Here is a 14,758-nt window from a genome sequence, read left to right as displayed (position 1 = left end):
CGGGAAGATGGAAGGCTCCCCGGAAGTTAAGATCATCTGCCTGTGACCCTGGGAGGCATCATCCCATTTTTCAGGTAGGTGGACAATAGCTGCAGGCTTATCTTAGAAACCGTTGTATTGTTCAGTATCCCTTTGGCCAGATACATGCTCTCACGGGAAAATGCCTCTGACTCCAGCCCTCCAGGAGGAGCATGCTCTATATTAAAAGTGGGGTCTAGATTTTTGTCTGTTCTTATAGCCAGGAAATGTTATCTCTGTGTGCGTTTGAGTATCTGTGCATGCGTGTAACTCAAGGTCAGACAAGGTTGGCTGGCCAGCAAGTCTCAGCGATTTGTATGTCTCTACCTTTCTAGAACTGGGATTACAGGTGTGTTTCACCATGGCCTGCTTTTTTTTTGTAGGTCCTGGGGTTCAAACTGTGGTCCTCATGCTTGCAAGGCAAATACTTCACTGGCTGAGCTAACTCCACGGTCGCAAAAGGTGTGATTTGTTGGAGATAAACCTACACACGCATGATGCTTCTGATGTGGAAAGCACCTCGGTCATGCTAACATCTATGATGTCTTCAAAGCCCTACTAGGAACAAGCTTGGAACATTTTCTATTAGCTTTCTTCAAAGGATACAAAGGCTCCGAGTATAAAAAGAGCATTGAAAATGTGATTCTGGAAGGTGAACAGAGCCAGGCCCATGTAGCAGAAGATGACGTTTTCAGCCAGGAAGTTCATAAATTCAAACAGCTGAAAACAAAACAGAGACCAAAAGCCACTGGTTATCACTCAGATATGTGCACAGCTTATTTACTATGGCTTTCATGACTGGACCATCCCCTTCCATATAAGGCATCACTTTGACCTTGAGCTGCTGCTATCAGGTCACTGGACTTACCTGGTTCTTTGTCTAGTGACTGATACCACAGCCAGGTCAACATTGTGTTATGTTCAAAGGTCAGGCTTCCAGATATAGTTCAGGTGGTATTAACCAGCCATAGCTTTTAACAGAACAATTGACAAAATGTTTCCAGTATTCTCTGTTAAGGAAATGGAAGTCAAGTGGTTTCACAAGCTGTACTATTGTAAATGATATAAAGGTTGGTTAGCCTGCTGTGCATCACCCAGTAGACACACTTGAGTTCCAGGGCAGAGAGAGAGAGAGAGAGAGAGAGAGAGAGGGAGAGAGAGAGAGAGAGAGAGAGAGAGAGAGAGGCAGAGAGAGAGAGAGACAGAGAGAGACAGAGAGAGACAGAGAGAGACAGACAGAGAGGAGAGAGACAGACAGAGAGAGAGGAGAGAGACAGAGAGACAGAGAGACAGAGAGAGAGACAGAGTGACAGACAGAGACAGAGAGACAGAGAGACACAGAGAGACACACAGAGAGATACAGATAGAGACAGACAGAGACAGAGAGACAGAGACAGACAGAGGGGGGAGAGAGGGGAGAGAGAGACAGAGAGACAGAGAGACAGAGAGAGGGGAGAGAGAGAGAGAATGAATCAGGGTTGTGATACACACACACACACACACACACACACACACACACACACTCACTCATACATAGGTTGAACAGCTTAAACTAAACTAGCCTCTTCTAGCAGGCAGGAGAGACCAACCTAGAAAACTTGGAATGAGGATGAACATCAATTATATTTTAACATCAGAGTGATTAGTTTATTTCAACCCCTAGACAATGAGACTCATTAAATTGACTGATGTAGGAATATCCATTAAATGTCTACGATTTCGGGCTAGTAAAGAGGATGATTAATCCCAGAGATGAGCTTCTGCAGCAAGAACACAATAGATACATTGAATCCAGTCGGAAGAATGGAGTAATAACATGCTATGCTGAGGGGAGCTCCCTAGAGTTATTCTTAGACCATTAACTAAACAATTTAAGTTGAACATAAAAAAGCATTTTCTGACTTCCATATTAAAAGCAAAAGGGAAATGTGTTCAGGGGCTATACCAAAGTCTGATCCGGCAGACACTTTATTTTATGATCCAGGTTTTCCATTTGGAAGTTTCTGAAACTTCATTCCTGGACCAACATAAATCATGTTAGGTAAATGTCTCTCGAGGCATTGCTCCCGACTTTGTAAGGACTCATTATTTTTTCATGTAATGTATTTACAGCCCCACAAATAATGCCCAATACCTGTTCGCTGACAGTTGACAGAAAGAGAAGCAGAATCTTGTCAGAAACATTATTTAAAACCAGTACTAGAAAGAGAGGATTAGAAAAGACACCGCTCCTTCAGAACGGTATGGTCTTTCTGCAGTGGCAGCTACCATCAATTCTGTGAGCGCTCTGCTCACATTCTAGGGCAGCTAATGGAAACAAACACGGTCACTCAAACAACTCCTGAAAACATAAAGTACAGGGTTAGAGAATACAGAAGAAGGAGACCCTTTTGCTACCTCTTTATTATGCCTTTACTTTTCCCCAAAGCCAGATGTGGCTATCATTTTAGTCAGTGTGAGATGCCCTAATAAGTGATGTGGTCTGCCTAGGTTAAACAATAGGAGTTTATCTCCCATAATTCTGGAGATTGAGATGTATAAGACTGAAGTGGCAGCTGATCTGATGCTGCTGAAGGACCCTTTTCTCACCTACCTACCCCTGCTTGTGGTAAGCTCCCATGAAACAGTCCTCTTTTCTTGTGTCTAATCTTAGAAGGGCACCAATGAAAACCATGAGCGATCCATCATCAGGACCATACTACCTTCAAGTAGCATCCCACTGGATCCAATCTCTGAATTTGGAGAGTGAGGGTAGAAATATGTCCAGTCCTTAGCAGCACTCTAGTTTTTAACACTGATAAACAAATGTCAAGGTAAAGTTAAGACTGTCTTTCCTGCACCCACTCCAACTCTATTCCACCTTAGAGAGGACATTTTGTGACCACGAATATACTCATCCTCTTCTTTGTGGCTACTCTAGTTTTTCTCTGGAGTGTATTACATTCTCTGTATCCCCCATGGCATCTAGAGCCTCTCTAGCTTAGATGTGGAGCATAGAATTCTGGACCAAATATCTCAGATCCATGCATTTCTCTACACATCCCATTTGGTTCAAAATGTGTATGGTATATTTGGAGCCAAAGCAGTTCAACAGGGCTTTTGAAGGGAGTGCTGGGATGATAATGTCTACCTTCCTACTGGATAAGAAGTCAGAAGAATGCTGGCAGAAGCCACCCACAGCCATCTGTGATCACTGGGGGGAAGCTAAGAAGCTGAACCCTTGGTCATTCTATTTAAGCTCTTTTATCCGACTACTCCCAAAGCCACAATCAAGATCCTTTCTGCTCTAAAAGGTATGGGGTCAACTTTCTGACCCCTTTTGAGATAATAAGAAAGTTTATTATTCTTGCCTACTGCCTCTCATCTTAAAGAGAGAACAAGGTGTGAGGGACATGCCGGTTCTGTTAGTGGAGATGTGATAGGAGCGTCTACTGTACCTTTTATTTTGGGTCTATGGTGTGAAGTGTTTTCTTGATAGATTTTCCTCCTTTTGATAATGCTGAAATTTAGTTTGATTTTTTTTCCACTCAGTTTATTGAAACCTAACATGCACATTATAAGCATCTGTGTACATATACACAGCACACAATTTACACTTTCTATTTAAGTTTATCTGGGATCTATTTCTTTGTTCCCACTACTGCCTGTTCTGTGTGACTCCCACAGTCTTTTAAAGTCACATGGATCAATAATGCATTAAAATATTCCATAGTGCTGTTCTTGTCCCAGGCCGTGTTATTCAGAGTTTTCTTGATTTCACATAGATAAAAATAATTTTATTGATCCTTAACTACCCAGAAACTTATATGTGACATATAAATCACATATCAACAATTTAGAGTTTAAACAAGGATTGCCAGCACCCACGGTCAGTCATTCCCTGTCAGTTCATGCTCCCTTCCACAGGAGAGCTACTAGAACATATACCACTACCAATTAATTGTCCTACTCTGTGTTTCAGTTTCATGTGAACCAAATTAGACAATATGTTCATTTTATCACCTACTATTCAATAGAATATTTGTGAAAGTCTTCATTTTGTGTATAATAGTTATTTTTAAATTATGTTATTATTTGTAATCTACTTATTCATATGTGTAAAGGTGGATATTTGCGTTGTTTCAGCTTGGAGCTATGATGAGACTAGCTATTATATGTTTGTCTTTCTAAAGGATTTCTGGGATGGAGTGTCATGCAGTTTTCCAAAACGGTGGTCCCAGCTCACATGCCCAGTGGTGGCTCCAGTTGCTTTGCTTTCCTGCCAATACTTAGTTTCTTTTTCTTCCTTTTATGTTTCTTGAATTCACATTTTTGTCTCTTGACACTTGAATTTAGGAATTGCTTTGTTAATTTGAACAAGATAGAATACTGATATTTTAGTTGGAATTGCATTAAATTTTTAGATTAATGTGGATAAACTTTCTAGTTTTGGAACTTGGAATCCATCCATGAATACTCTTTATCATTATTTAGGCTTTTCTCTTAATAACTTATGTTTGGGCATCATTGTTTACATTTTCAACTATTTGATGATGTAGTGCTGTGATAAACAGTAATAACATATCTAAATTCAATTTCTTATTATTTATTGCGAGATTTGTATATAAGTGCAAATTATGTGTGTGTGTGTGTGCGTATGCTTAACTTTTAAACAGATATCTTATTTAGGGCCCTATTAAGTTGATGTAATATTTTTCATAATATATTGGTAGATTATTTTAGATTCTAAAGTCTTTGCTGCTTTTGAATATGAGTAATTTTGATTGCTTTCCTTTACAGTTAATGTGTATTTGGTGACCTTTATATATGTTTATCTCACTTCATTACAATTGTCAAGACTTTTAATATAGTATAGAATATAAATGACACTAAGGCTATCTTTGCCTTATTTTTTAATCCCAAAGAGACAATGTGCAATATTTCTCTACCAAGTTCAGAGCAATGTACAACAGTATAAATTTCTCCTTCAATTCTCTATATATTAGAAATAGAGACTTAATAGTCGAGACAATAATGTATTGGTTTTCATAAGTGCTTTTCATTGCTATGATAAAACACTAACAACATCAACTTGAGGAGGAAATAGTTTAATTTGGCTTACACTTCTATTTCACAGTCTATTATCGAAGAAAATTAGGGCAAAATCCAAGGCAGGAATCTGGGGTGGGGGCAGGAACAGATTCAGAGGGAATAGAGGAATGCGGTTTATTGCCATGCTTTTTATACCCACCTAGGACTACCTTTCCATGGGTGGCACCGCCCACAGTGGGCTGGGCCTTCTCAAATCAATCATTAATCAAGAAAATGCTCCCACAGACATGTCCATAGGCCTATTTGATGAAGGCAATTCTTCAACAGAGCTTCCTTCTCCCTAGGTGACTCTAGTTAATGTCAAGTTGATAAATAACCAGCACATTTACTAAGCTGATCATATGGTACAAAGGATTCTCGTATAACTTCAGGAGAGCTCAACTGGTTAGGATGCTCCCCCCCCCCCCACATACATATGTTACTGAATCTGATTTGATATTACTGTGTTGGCTGTTGAATATGCATATTGTTTTGTTAAATCTGTACAAGACATATAAGTGTATATCTTGTATAGCTAAGCTCATAAATAAGATTCTCACACTCTTAAGTGCTTAGAAGAATTCAGAGTCTAGAGTTTTAATCTGTAGAAATATTTTAAATTAGACATAATTATTTTAGTAGATGCAGATATAATTAGTCAGGATCCCTATTTGTATCAATGATCTGCATTTTCATATTTATTGGTATATAGTTGTCCATAAGATTATTAATATTACAGTGCTTAATCATTATACATTCCCCCAATACAAGTTATTTTCATCTTCATTCTTGATAAACATTTTTATTCCTGGAAAGTTTGATGAATGTTCTCAAGATGAGCCTCCAGCCTTGTTGATTAATCTGTATTGTGCCTATCTCCCAAGGAATTAATTTCTCTCATCTTTATTATTTCTGTTTTAAATTTCTGTGTTATAGCATTGTACTGTCTGATTTTGTGTGTCATCTTGACACAAGATGGAATTATCACAGAGAAAGGAGCTTCAGTGAGGAAATGCCTCCATGAGATCCGGCTGTAAAGCATTTTCTCAATTAGTGATCAAGGTAGGATGGGGCATTGTGGATGGTGCCATCTCTGGGCTGGTAGTCTTGGGTTCTATAAGAAAGCAAACTGAGCAAGCCAGGGGAAGCAAGCCAGTAAGTAACATCCCTCCATGGCCTCTACATCAGCTCCTGATTCCTGACCTGCTTCAGTTCCAGTCCTGACCTCCTTTGGTAATGAACAGCAATTTGGAAGTGTACGCTGAATAAACCCTTTCCTCCTCAACTTGCTTCTTGGTGATGATATTTGTGCAGGAATAGAAACCCTGTCTAAGACAAGCATATTAGGGACAAGGTTGATTTTTAAGTATGAGTTTTCTGTAAAGAAGCCATGTCTGTAAAGGACGAGTGAAGCTGTGTCTGCAAAGACTCATAGACTGGTTACAACTTCAGTGATGTGGAGATATTGGGATGCTAAAGTTTCAGAGTCTAATTACAATTTATCCTGGGCTATCATTAGTCCCATAAATAGTCATTCCTTGCCCACTTCACTTTGGACCCAACATTGTATGACTAACAGACTAAAACCATTTGAAATGAATTAATTTAACGAAACTAAACTTTTCACTAACCAAAAGGCAAAGAGCCATAGGATAGCATCTGAGGCCAACAGATCAGGTTTCCTTATCAAAGTGGTCTGGGCAATGACTTTGAAATGTGACCTGATTTATGCTTTGTTACTTTGTTCTGTTTTAAAAATGTCATGAAACTTGTTCCCATGTTGGAACATGGAATTTGGAGTAACCTAAATTTGTGTTCCTGGTCATACAGAGTTAACTCTCGAATAAACTGTCTCTCATCCCTTTTGAGGTGAGAGTTGTATTTTTGTGATAACATGGCATAGATTATAGTACAAAATGGCTAGTTCAGAGAAAGAAGAACATAACAATATATAAGAAATTAAGTGCTTGCCTCCCTTAGCCTTATATCACCATCAGCTCTTCACCTCCCTATCTGCAGGCATTCTTACCCATTTATTTCTAGTGTTCAATATTCTTAATTTCTTGAAAGTCATTTTGCAATGCAGAGCACGACAATGCTAAGGAACTGATTCCTGATTTGCTTGTTATACTCAAACATACTCCAGATGAATCCACAATTTCTACGATAAAAGGCAAACCCAACTGTGAGTTATTCAATAAGTCGTCTGTGATTTCATATGTAATTTTCAACCAGGAAATATTATGAAGGTTATTTATATTAGCAATGATTTAGAAACAAAGAAACATAAGAAACACTAAAAGATGTGAGAGGCAGAGGCAGGATTCTTTGGGAGAAGAATGGCTTCAGCAGAAGAGGAGGAGAAGATGAAAGGGTAGCGGGGTGAAAATTATTAAATTCCTCCCTATGTATGTATGGGATTGTCAAATAAATAAACAGACAAACAAACAAACAAATAAATAAATAGCACAGTTAACTAATAATATATTCATATAATGGTATATGTTACAGGGAATTTTGTTAAGCAATGAAAGAAATTGAAGAAATACATGATATAGTTGTCTCCATCTGAATGTGTTTTTTTTTTAACTAAGAAACTATTATTTTCCTAGTTTGAAAAAATAAATGAAATTAGAACCAACATATTAAAGTAGACTAAAAATCTTTCTTAGCATTTGCTTCCTTTAGCTTGGCTAGCCTGTGTCTCTTGTTTTCCTAGGAAGGTACCAGGTACCCTTGTTTATTTCTAGTGTACTTTGTACTTTTTTCCTCTTCCTTTTCCTCCTCTCCCTCCTCCTCCCCTTCCTTCTCCTCTCCTCCTCCTCTTCCTCCCTCTCCTCCTCCCCACTCCTCCTCTTCTTTTTCTTTTAAGAAAAACAAGTTTATTTTGGTTTGTAAGTTGAGGGAACATAGTCTACCACATTTTTGGAAAGCCATGTCCAAGACTGTGAAGTGGGTAATCACATGTTATTAATGTCAGAAATCAGAGAGCAAGATGAATATCAGTGCTCAGCTTGCTTTCTTCTTCTTCTTCTTCTTCTTCTTCTTCTTCTTCTTCTTCTTCTTCTTCTTCTTCTTCTTCTTCTTCGTCGTCGTCGTCGTCGTCGTCGTCGTCGTCGTCGTCGTCGTCGTCGTCTTCTTCTTCTTCTTCTTCTTCTTCTTCTCCTTCTTCTTCTTCTTCTTCTTCTTCTTCTTCTTCTTCTTCTTCTTCTTCTTCTTCTTCTTCTTCTTCTTCTTCCTCCTCCTCCTCCTCCTCCTCCTCCTCCTTCTTCTTCTTCTTCATCTCCTCCTCCTCCTCCTTAACTATTTCTTTTCAACCTGCGATTTCAGTTCAAAGGAGGGTACAGACCATCTTCAGGGTATGGTACCCATTCTCCCTGAACTGTGACCATTTTTGTTAGGAAAATAACAATGTTAAAGTTTTAGAGTCTTCGTATATCTTGATTAATCTTCACCATCAGCTTAGTTAGATTTGGAAATGTTTAGGGCCATATTCTGGACATGCTTCTAAGGATGTTTTCAGAACTGTTTAGCCCCTTGCTCTTTAAACAAACAAACAAACAAACGAACAAACAAACCCTAGATATCTTCTTTATTTTCATTTCAAATGTTATCCCCTTTCCTGGTCCCTCCCCTGCACTCCCAGAAACAGCCTATCCCACCCCCTTCCCCTGCTTCTATGAGGGTGTTCCCCACCCACCCACCTACTCCTGTTTTCCCACCCTAGCATTCCTCTACAGTGGGGCATCAAGCCTTCACAGGACCAAAGACCTAAAGGTTGTTTTTCAGTGTAGACAAAGGCACAGCAACACAACAGCATTTATCCTTCTGTAGAGCATCTGCTTCAGTGGTCTTTCCATCCGTCTAAGCACAGACATCTAGTCAATATAGCTAATATTGGATGATTCTGAGCACATTTTGTATAGATAACTTCAATAATAATTGCACATGGACAGATAATGCAAGAGTATTTTAACCTCTTTCCATTCACCTGAACTTAAAGGTGCTACACAATCCTTAACTGTGGCACTCCAGCTGTCTATATGTTTCCTCCTACCAAATTTAACTTCATTCTACTGCTAACCAGATACCTGGTTATTTTCAGATCTTTTCCCTTATAAACAATGCTGCCCAGAGCATCTTTGCACAGGCTTCTCTCCCAAGTGAGTGATTACTCCTCAGGTAAATTTCCTGACATGGGCCTCTCTGTCAGTGGAGATACATTAATTTTCCGTTTTAAGCATCCCACCAGCCTGCCCTTCAGAAAGAATGAGGCAATTTGCATCTCTGCTCACGCTGCAGAGGGGACCCTTCTCTCCACGCTCCTGACAACATTCATTTTTATCAAATTTTAAAAACCTTTGACAATCTGATAGATTCGCTTCTTTTAAATTGTGATAGTTGTTAGCATTTTAAAAAGGTTCCTTTAATAGCAAGGTGGCCCCACTGATTAGCACGCCTCTGTCTAGCTCTAGCATGGAACATCACATCGTGGTCTGAATGAACAGGCAGTGTAATTATTTCCTTCTTGAGGCACTTAATGAAAATCTGTGGGTGAATTCAATTTTGTTTCACATGCAAAACCTCCTAAAGATATTTCTAAAGGGACTCTCCAGTGGGCTCCTCATCAGACAAATCCAATTTGAGTATTAAAACTTCATCATCTGAGTCTGGCCTCAGGTAGTCATTCACTGAGGAAATGGAATTACTGGTCAATTTAGGCAAAAATTAATGAACAAATAAAAATAATAAAGCTTCATTGCAAAGCCAGTGATGTTAACATCAAAAACAAATTTCAAACTTATCAACTCACAATTCAGTGGGGAAAAAAAAACAACCCTTCTACTTGATGTCCTTCCCACTCAGGATCAGTGGTGAAAAAACTTGACTCAACTTTTTATTTATCAGTATACTAAACAATATTTATTTTGTTTGCATGTATTCACGGTATGCAAATTTTTGGAGGTGACCCAGGTTAAAAGGCATCTATGTTTAGCAGAGCTGGTCTTCAGGGGAGAACAAACAGGATGGCAGTGGCTACAAGGCCAGGGGACAGTACAACTTCACAGAGGAAAGGATGTTTCAATGCTCTGGAAGCCCACGGGAGGCAGTCACATGCCCATCAAGCAACAGATCTGCTCACCAAACCATGTTCTATGAGCACTCAGTTGACAGTATGCAGGTCGGCAGTAGTTGTTTACTTTGTACTTACTAAGAACTGAAGAAGACCCCTGTTTTAGGAAATACACAAGTCACTAATTCTCACAGACATTTTCCTATTTGTTCCAGAGGATGAAATTCAACTGTCATAATTTGTGTGGAGAAATTTTACACCGTTCACTATGTCCTAGTTAACAAATAGTAATTTAACTTGGCAAATATTTAAATATTAATTTAGCTTCACAGATATTTAAATATTAATTTAAATTCACAAATTCCTTAAGATCACTTAGGATTAGTACGGTTTAAGAGACTCTAATGATTTTCATGTACTTATCTAAAGAAAGGCACTGAAATTCATTTTGACGGGGTGTCTTAGTTAAGGTTTCATTACTGTGAGAAGACACTATGACCAAGGCAAGTCATATAAAGGAAAACATTTCTTTATATATTTTGGATATTAGTCCTCTATCAGATGTAGGGTTAGTGAAGACCTTTTCCCAATCTGTAGGTTGCTGTTTTGTCCTATTGATGATGTCCTTTGCCTTACGGATGTTTTCAGTTTCAAGAGGTCCCATTTATCAATTGTTGATCTTAGAGCCTGAGCCATTGTGTTCTATTCAGGAAATCTCCCCTGTGCCAATGCATTTGAGGCTATGTCTCACTTTCTCTTTTATTAGATTCAGTGCATCTGGTTTTATGTTGAGGTCCTTGATCCACTTGGACTTGAGCTTTGTGCAGGATGATAAATATGGACCAAACTGCCTTCTTCTACATGAGGACTGCCAGTTAGACCAGCACCGTTTGTCAAAGATGCTTCCTCTCTTTCCACTGTGTGGGTTGGGCTTCTTAGTCAAAGATCAAGTGTGCATAGTTGTGTGTATTTATGTCTGGGTCTTCAAGTCTATTACATTGATTGATCTGGCTGTCTCTGGACGAATACCATGTGGTTTTTTATCATGACTGCTCTATAGTACAGCTTGAGGTCAGGGATGGTGATTCCCCCAGAAGTTCTTTTATTGTTCAGAATAGTTTTGACTATCCTGTTTTTTTTTTGTTTGTTTGTTTTGTTTTTTTCATAGGAAGTTGAGAATTTCTCTTTCCATGTCTGTGAAGAATTGTGTTGGATTTTTATGGGAATTGTATTGAAGCTGTAGATTGGTTTTGGAATGATGACCATTTTCAATATGTTAATCTTATGGATCCATGAGCATGGGAGATCTTTCCATATTCTAAGGTATTCAACTTTTTTTCTTCAGGGACTTGAAGTTCTTATCATACAGAGCTTTCATTTGCTTAGTCAGAGTTATACCATACTACATTGAATAGATAGGGAGAGAGTGGGTAGCCATGTCTCTCATGTCTCTGATTTTAGTGAGAATGTTTCAAGTTTCTCTCCATTTAATTGGATGTTGGTGATTAGTTTGTAGTATATTGCTTTTATCATGTTTAGGTATGTGCCATGAATTCCTGATCTTATTCATAATAGCCAGGCACTAGAAGCAACTGAGATGTCCCTCAACTGAAGAACAGATATAGAAAATGCAGTTCATTTAAACAGAATTCAGCTATTAAAAGAAGGACATCATGAATTTTTGCAGGCAAATGGTTGGAACTAGAAAATATCATCCTGAGTGAGATAACTCAGACACAATAGTACATGCATGGTATGTACTCACTGATTAGTGGATATTAGCCAAAAGTACAGAATATCCATGACACACCCCACAGACCATAAGAAGTTTGACAAGAAGGAAGGCCCAAGTGAGGATTCTTCAACCACACTTGGAAGGAGGAACAGAATAATCTTGGGAGGCAAAGGGAGGGAGAGACCTAGGTGGGAGAGGAGAGGGGGAGGAGAAGAGGGTAGAATTAGGTATGTGGGGAGACAGGAGAGAAGCCCAGAAGTTCAGGAAAATAAATGGAAATATATAGCTGCCGGGAGCAGGTTGTGGGGGAATCCTCTAGAAAGTCCCAGAGACCCAGGATGGGGGAGGCCCACAGGACTCAATATGGCTGACTTTAGCTGGAATGCCCAACAGTGGGGAGATGGAACCTGAAAAGATACCTCCAGTAGTTAAATAGGATCCCCAATGGAGGCGTGGGGACACCAACCCACCTTCAAACTTTGACCAAAAATTGTTTCTATCTAAAAGAAATGCAGGGACAAAAGTGGAGTAGAGATTGAAGGAATGGCTGACCAATGACCATTCCAACTTGGGATTCATCTCATGGGTGGGCACCAAACCCTGACACTATTACTGATGCTATGTTGTGCTTGCAGACAGGACCCTATCATGGCTGACTGAGATAGATTCAAATACTTAACAGCCAAGCTTTGGGGTGAGGTTGGGGACTCCTATGGAAGAGTTAGGGGAAGGATTGAAGGAATTGAAGGCGATTGCAACCCTATAGGAAGACCAACAGTGTCAACTAACTTGGCTCTCTAGGAGCTCCCAGAGACTATTCCACTAACTGAAGTGCATGTATGGGCTGGTTCAAGGCTCCCTACTGACTGCCTTGCCTGCCCTCAAGTGGGAGAGGATGGACCTACTCCTATAGAGACTTGATGCCCCAAGGAAGGAGAATGCTGGAGGGGAGACACCCTCTCAGAGGTGAAGGGTAGAGGGTGGGGGAAGAACTCTAGGAGGGGGAGCCAGGGGCAACAATTGAGATATAAAAATAAAATAATTAATAGAATATTAAAAATAAATTAAATAAAACATTTAATTGTAGCTGGCTTATAGTTTCAGAGGTTTAGTTCATTATCATGATGGTGGCAAGCATGACAGTGTCCAGGTAGCCATGGTGCTAAAGAAAGAGGTGAGAGTTTTACATCTTGATATGCTGGCAGCAAGGAGAGAGTGTGTGTCACACTGTGTGTAGCGTGGGCATAGATGAGTCCTCAAAATCCTCTTCCACAGTGACACACTTCCTCCAACAAGGCCATACCTACTCCAACCTCCTAATAGTGTCACTCCCTATGGACCAAACTTTTAAACACCTGAATCAATGGGAGCCATTCTTATTCAAGCTACCACACTGGATATTCTAGCTTGCTTTCTGTTGCTGTGATAATACAGTGATCAGGACCTACTAGGGTTGGAAGAAAGGGCTCATTTGGCTTATTCATACTCATCCCAGTCCAACACTGAGAAAAGTCTGGACAGGAACTCAACCAGAAGCAGAGACCAAGTGTTAAGAAAAGCTGCTTACTGGCTTAATTTCCATGGCTTGCTCAGTTCACATATCTTATACAGGCCCATCTCCTCAGAGTGGCACAATTTACAGGGGCTGGATTCTGCCACATCAATCATTAAGCAAGAAAATGTCTTCAGCAGACAGTCTGATGGAAGCAATTCCTTAATTGAGGTTTCTTCTTTCTAGATGACTCCAGTTTATATCAAATTGACCCCCCTCCAATGTGAGCAGCACAGTGCCAGAACATGAAAGACTCTACAGAACGAATTGTAAGAAAAATGAAGTAAAGACTAACATTGTTACCTTATTTTCAAGAATTAATGTATTTTAAAATCTTATTTGGAAAATGTGTCTATTTTCTTCACTGAGATCTCTCTCTTTATTTCTATTTCTCTGTCTCTCTGTCTTTGTCTGTGTCTCTCTCTGTCTGCCTGTCTGTCTCTCTCTCTCTCTCTCTCTCTCTCTGTGTGTGTGTGTGTGTACATGTATGTGCACATGAAGGTAAACTTCAGGTATTGTTCTTTAGTAGCTTCTTACCTTGCTCTTGGAGGCAGGTCCTTTTACTGGGACTTGAGTCAATTAGGCCGGATGCCCACAAGCCTCAAGGATTAGCCAGTCTCTACGTTCCTGTGCAAAGCATTGCTACATTGGTTTGGGGATGGACCTTAGACCCTCAAGGGTACATGATAAGTACTTTATAGACTGCACTATGGACTAATTGGAGTCTTTTTTTTTTTTTTTAGAAAACACTTCAGATTTCAATAGTAAATACTGTTGAGGTCATGTATCTATTTTGAACAAACTGGGGTATAAGTGGACCCCTACACTATGGAACTATGGCCATTACAATGAAGTATTGAAGTACTGAAAATATAAAGTTGGGTTCAAGAGTGTTTTAGAGTTTCTTGGTTCTACATGCTGAGGAATTTTGCCAGAGTGTTCCCTATCATCCTTGTGGCTGTGCTGTAAGATACCATGAAGGTCTTTACCACAGGGACCTTGTGACAGCTGTTTTACCATAAAGCAAGGTCTTTCTCACAAAGATGAAAATTCTTAGTTATGTACTGGTAAAGTACATTCCTTGGAGATCCTTCTAATAACAACAGTATTAGTACTTCTAAATTAGTAAACATGCTGAAGGGATGTTAGTGTTTGCAGGACCTAACCTGCTAGATGGTAAAGACTTTAAGTTAAGATTATTTCTAAGCAAGTTGTGTTGTAAGGACCTGAACCCATGAGGTGGCACCATTATTCCCATTCTCCAGCTGGGGAGACTGCATCCACAGCATGGACACACTTGATCACGTGA

At 39.5% G+C, this 14,758-nt stretch overlaps 1 protein-coding gene across 2 annotated transcripts in view; it reads right to left on the bottom strand.

Annotated features, from left to right (window-relative positions):
• Slc9a9 (solute carrier family 9 (sodium/hydrogen exchanger), member 9) overlaps nucleotides 1-14,758 on the bottom strand; it is a 560,897-nt gene that overhangs the window by 210,611 nt on the left and 335,528 nt on the right. For both annotated transcript variants that reach the window (XR_003947936.1, NM_177909.5), the window contains exon 10: nucleotides 625-738. Coding sequence is in view for 1 of the 2 variants with exons in the window: in NM_177909.5 (NP_808577.3) it covers nucleotides 625-738 (114 nt within the window). In the remaining variant the exon portion in view is untranslated. The remainder of the gene's footprint in view (nucleotides 1-624; nucleotides 739-14,758) is intronic.

The sequence above is a fragment of the Mus musculus genome, chromosome 9 (assembly GCF_000001635.26).
Source record: "Mus musculus strain C57BL/6J chromosome 9, GRCm38.p6 C57BL/6J".
Lineage (NCBI taxonomy): Eukaryota > Metazoa > Chordata > Mammalia > Rodentia > Muridae > Mus > Mus musculus.
This window is presented reverse-complemented; position numbering and strand designations above follow the sequence as displayed.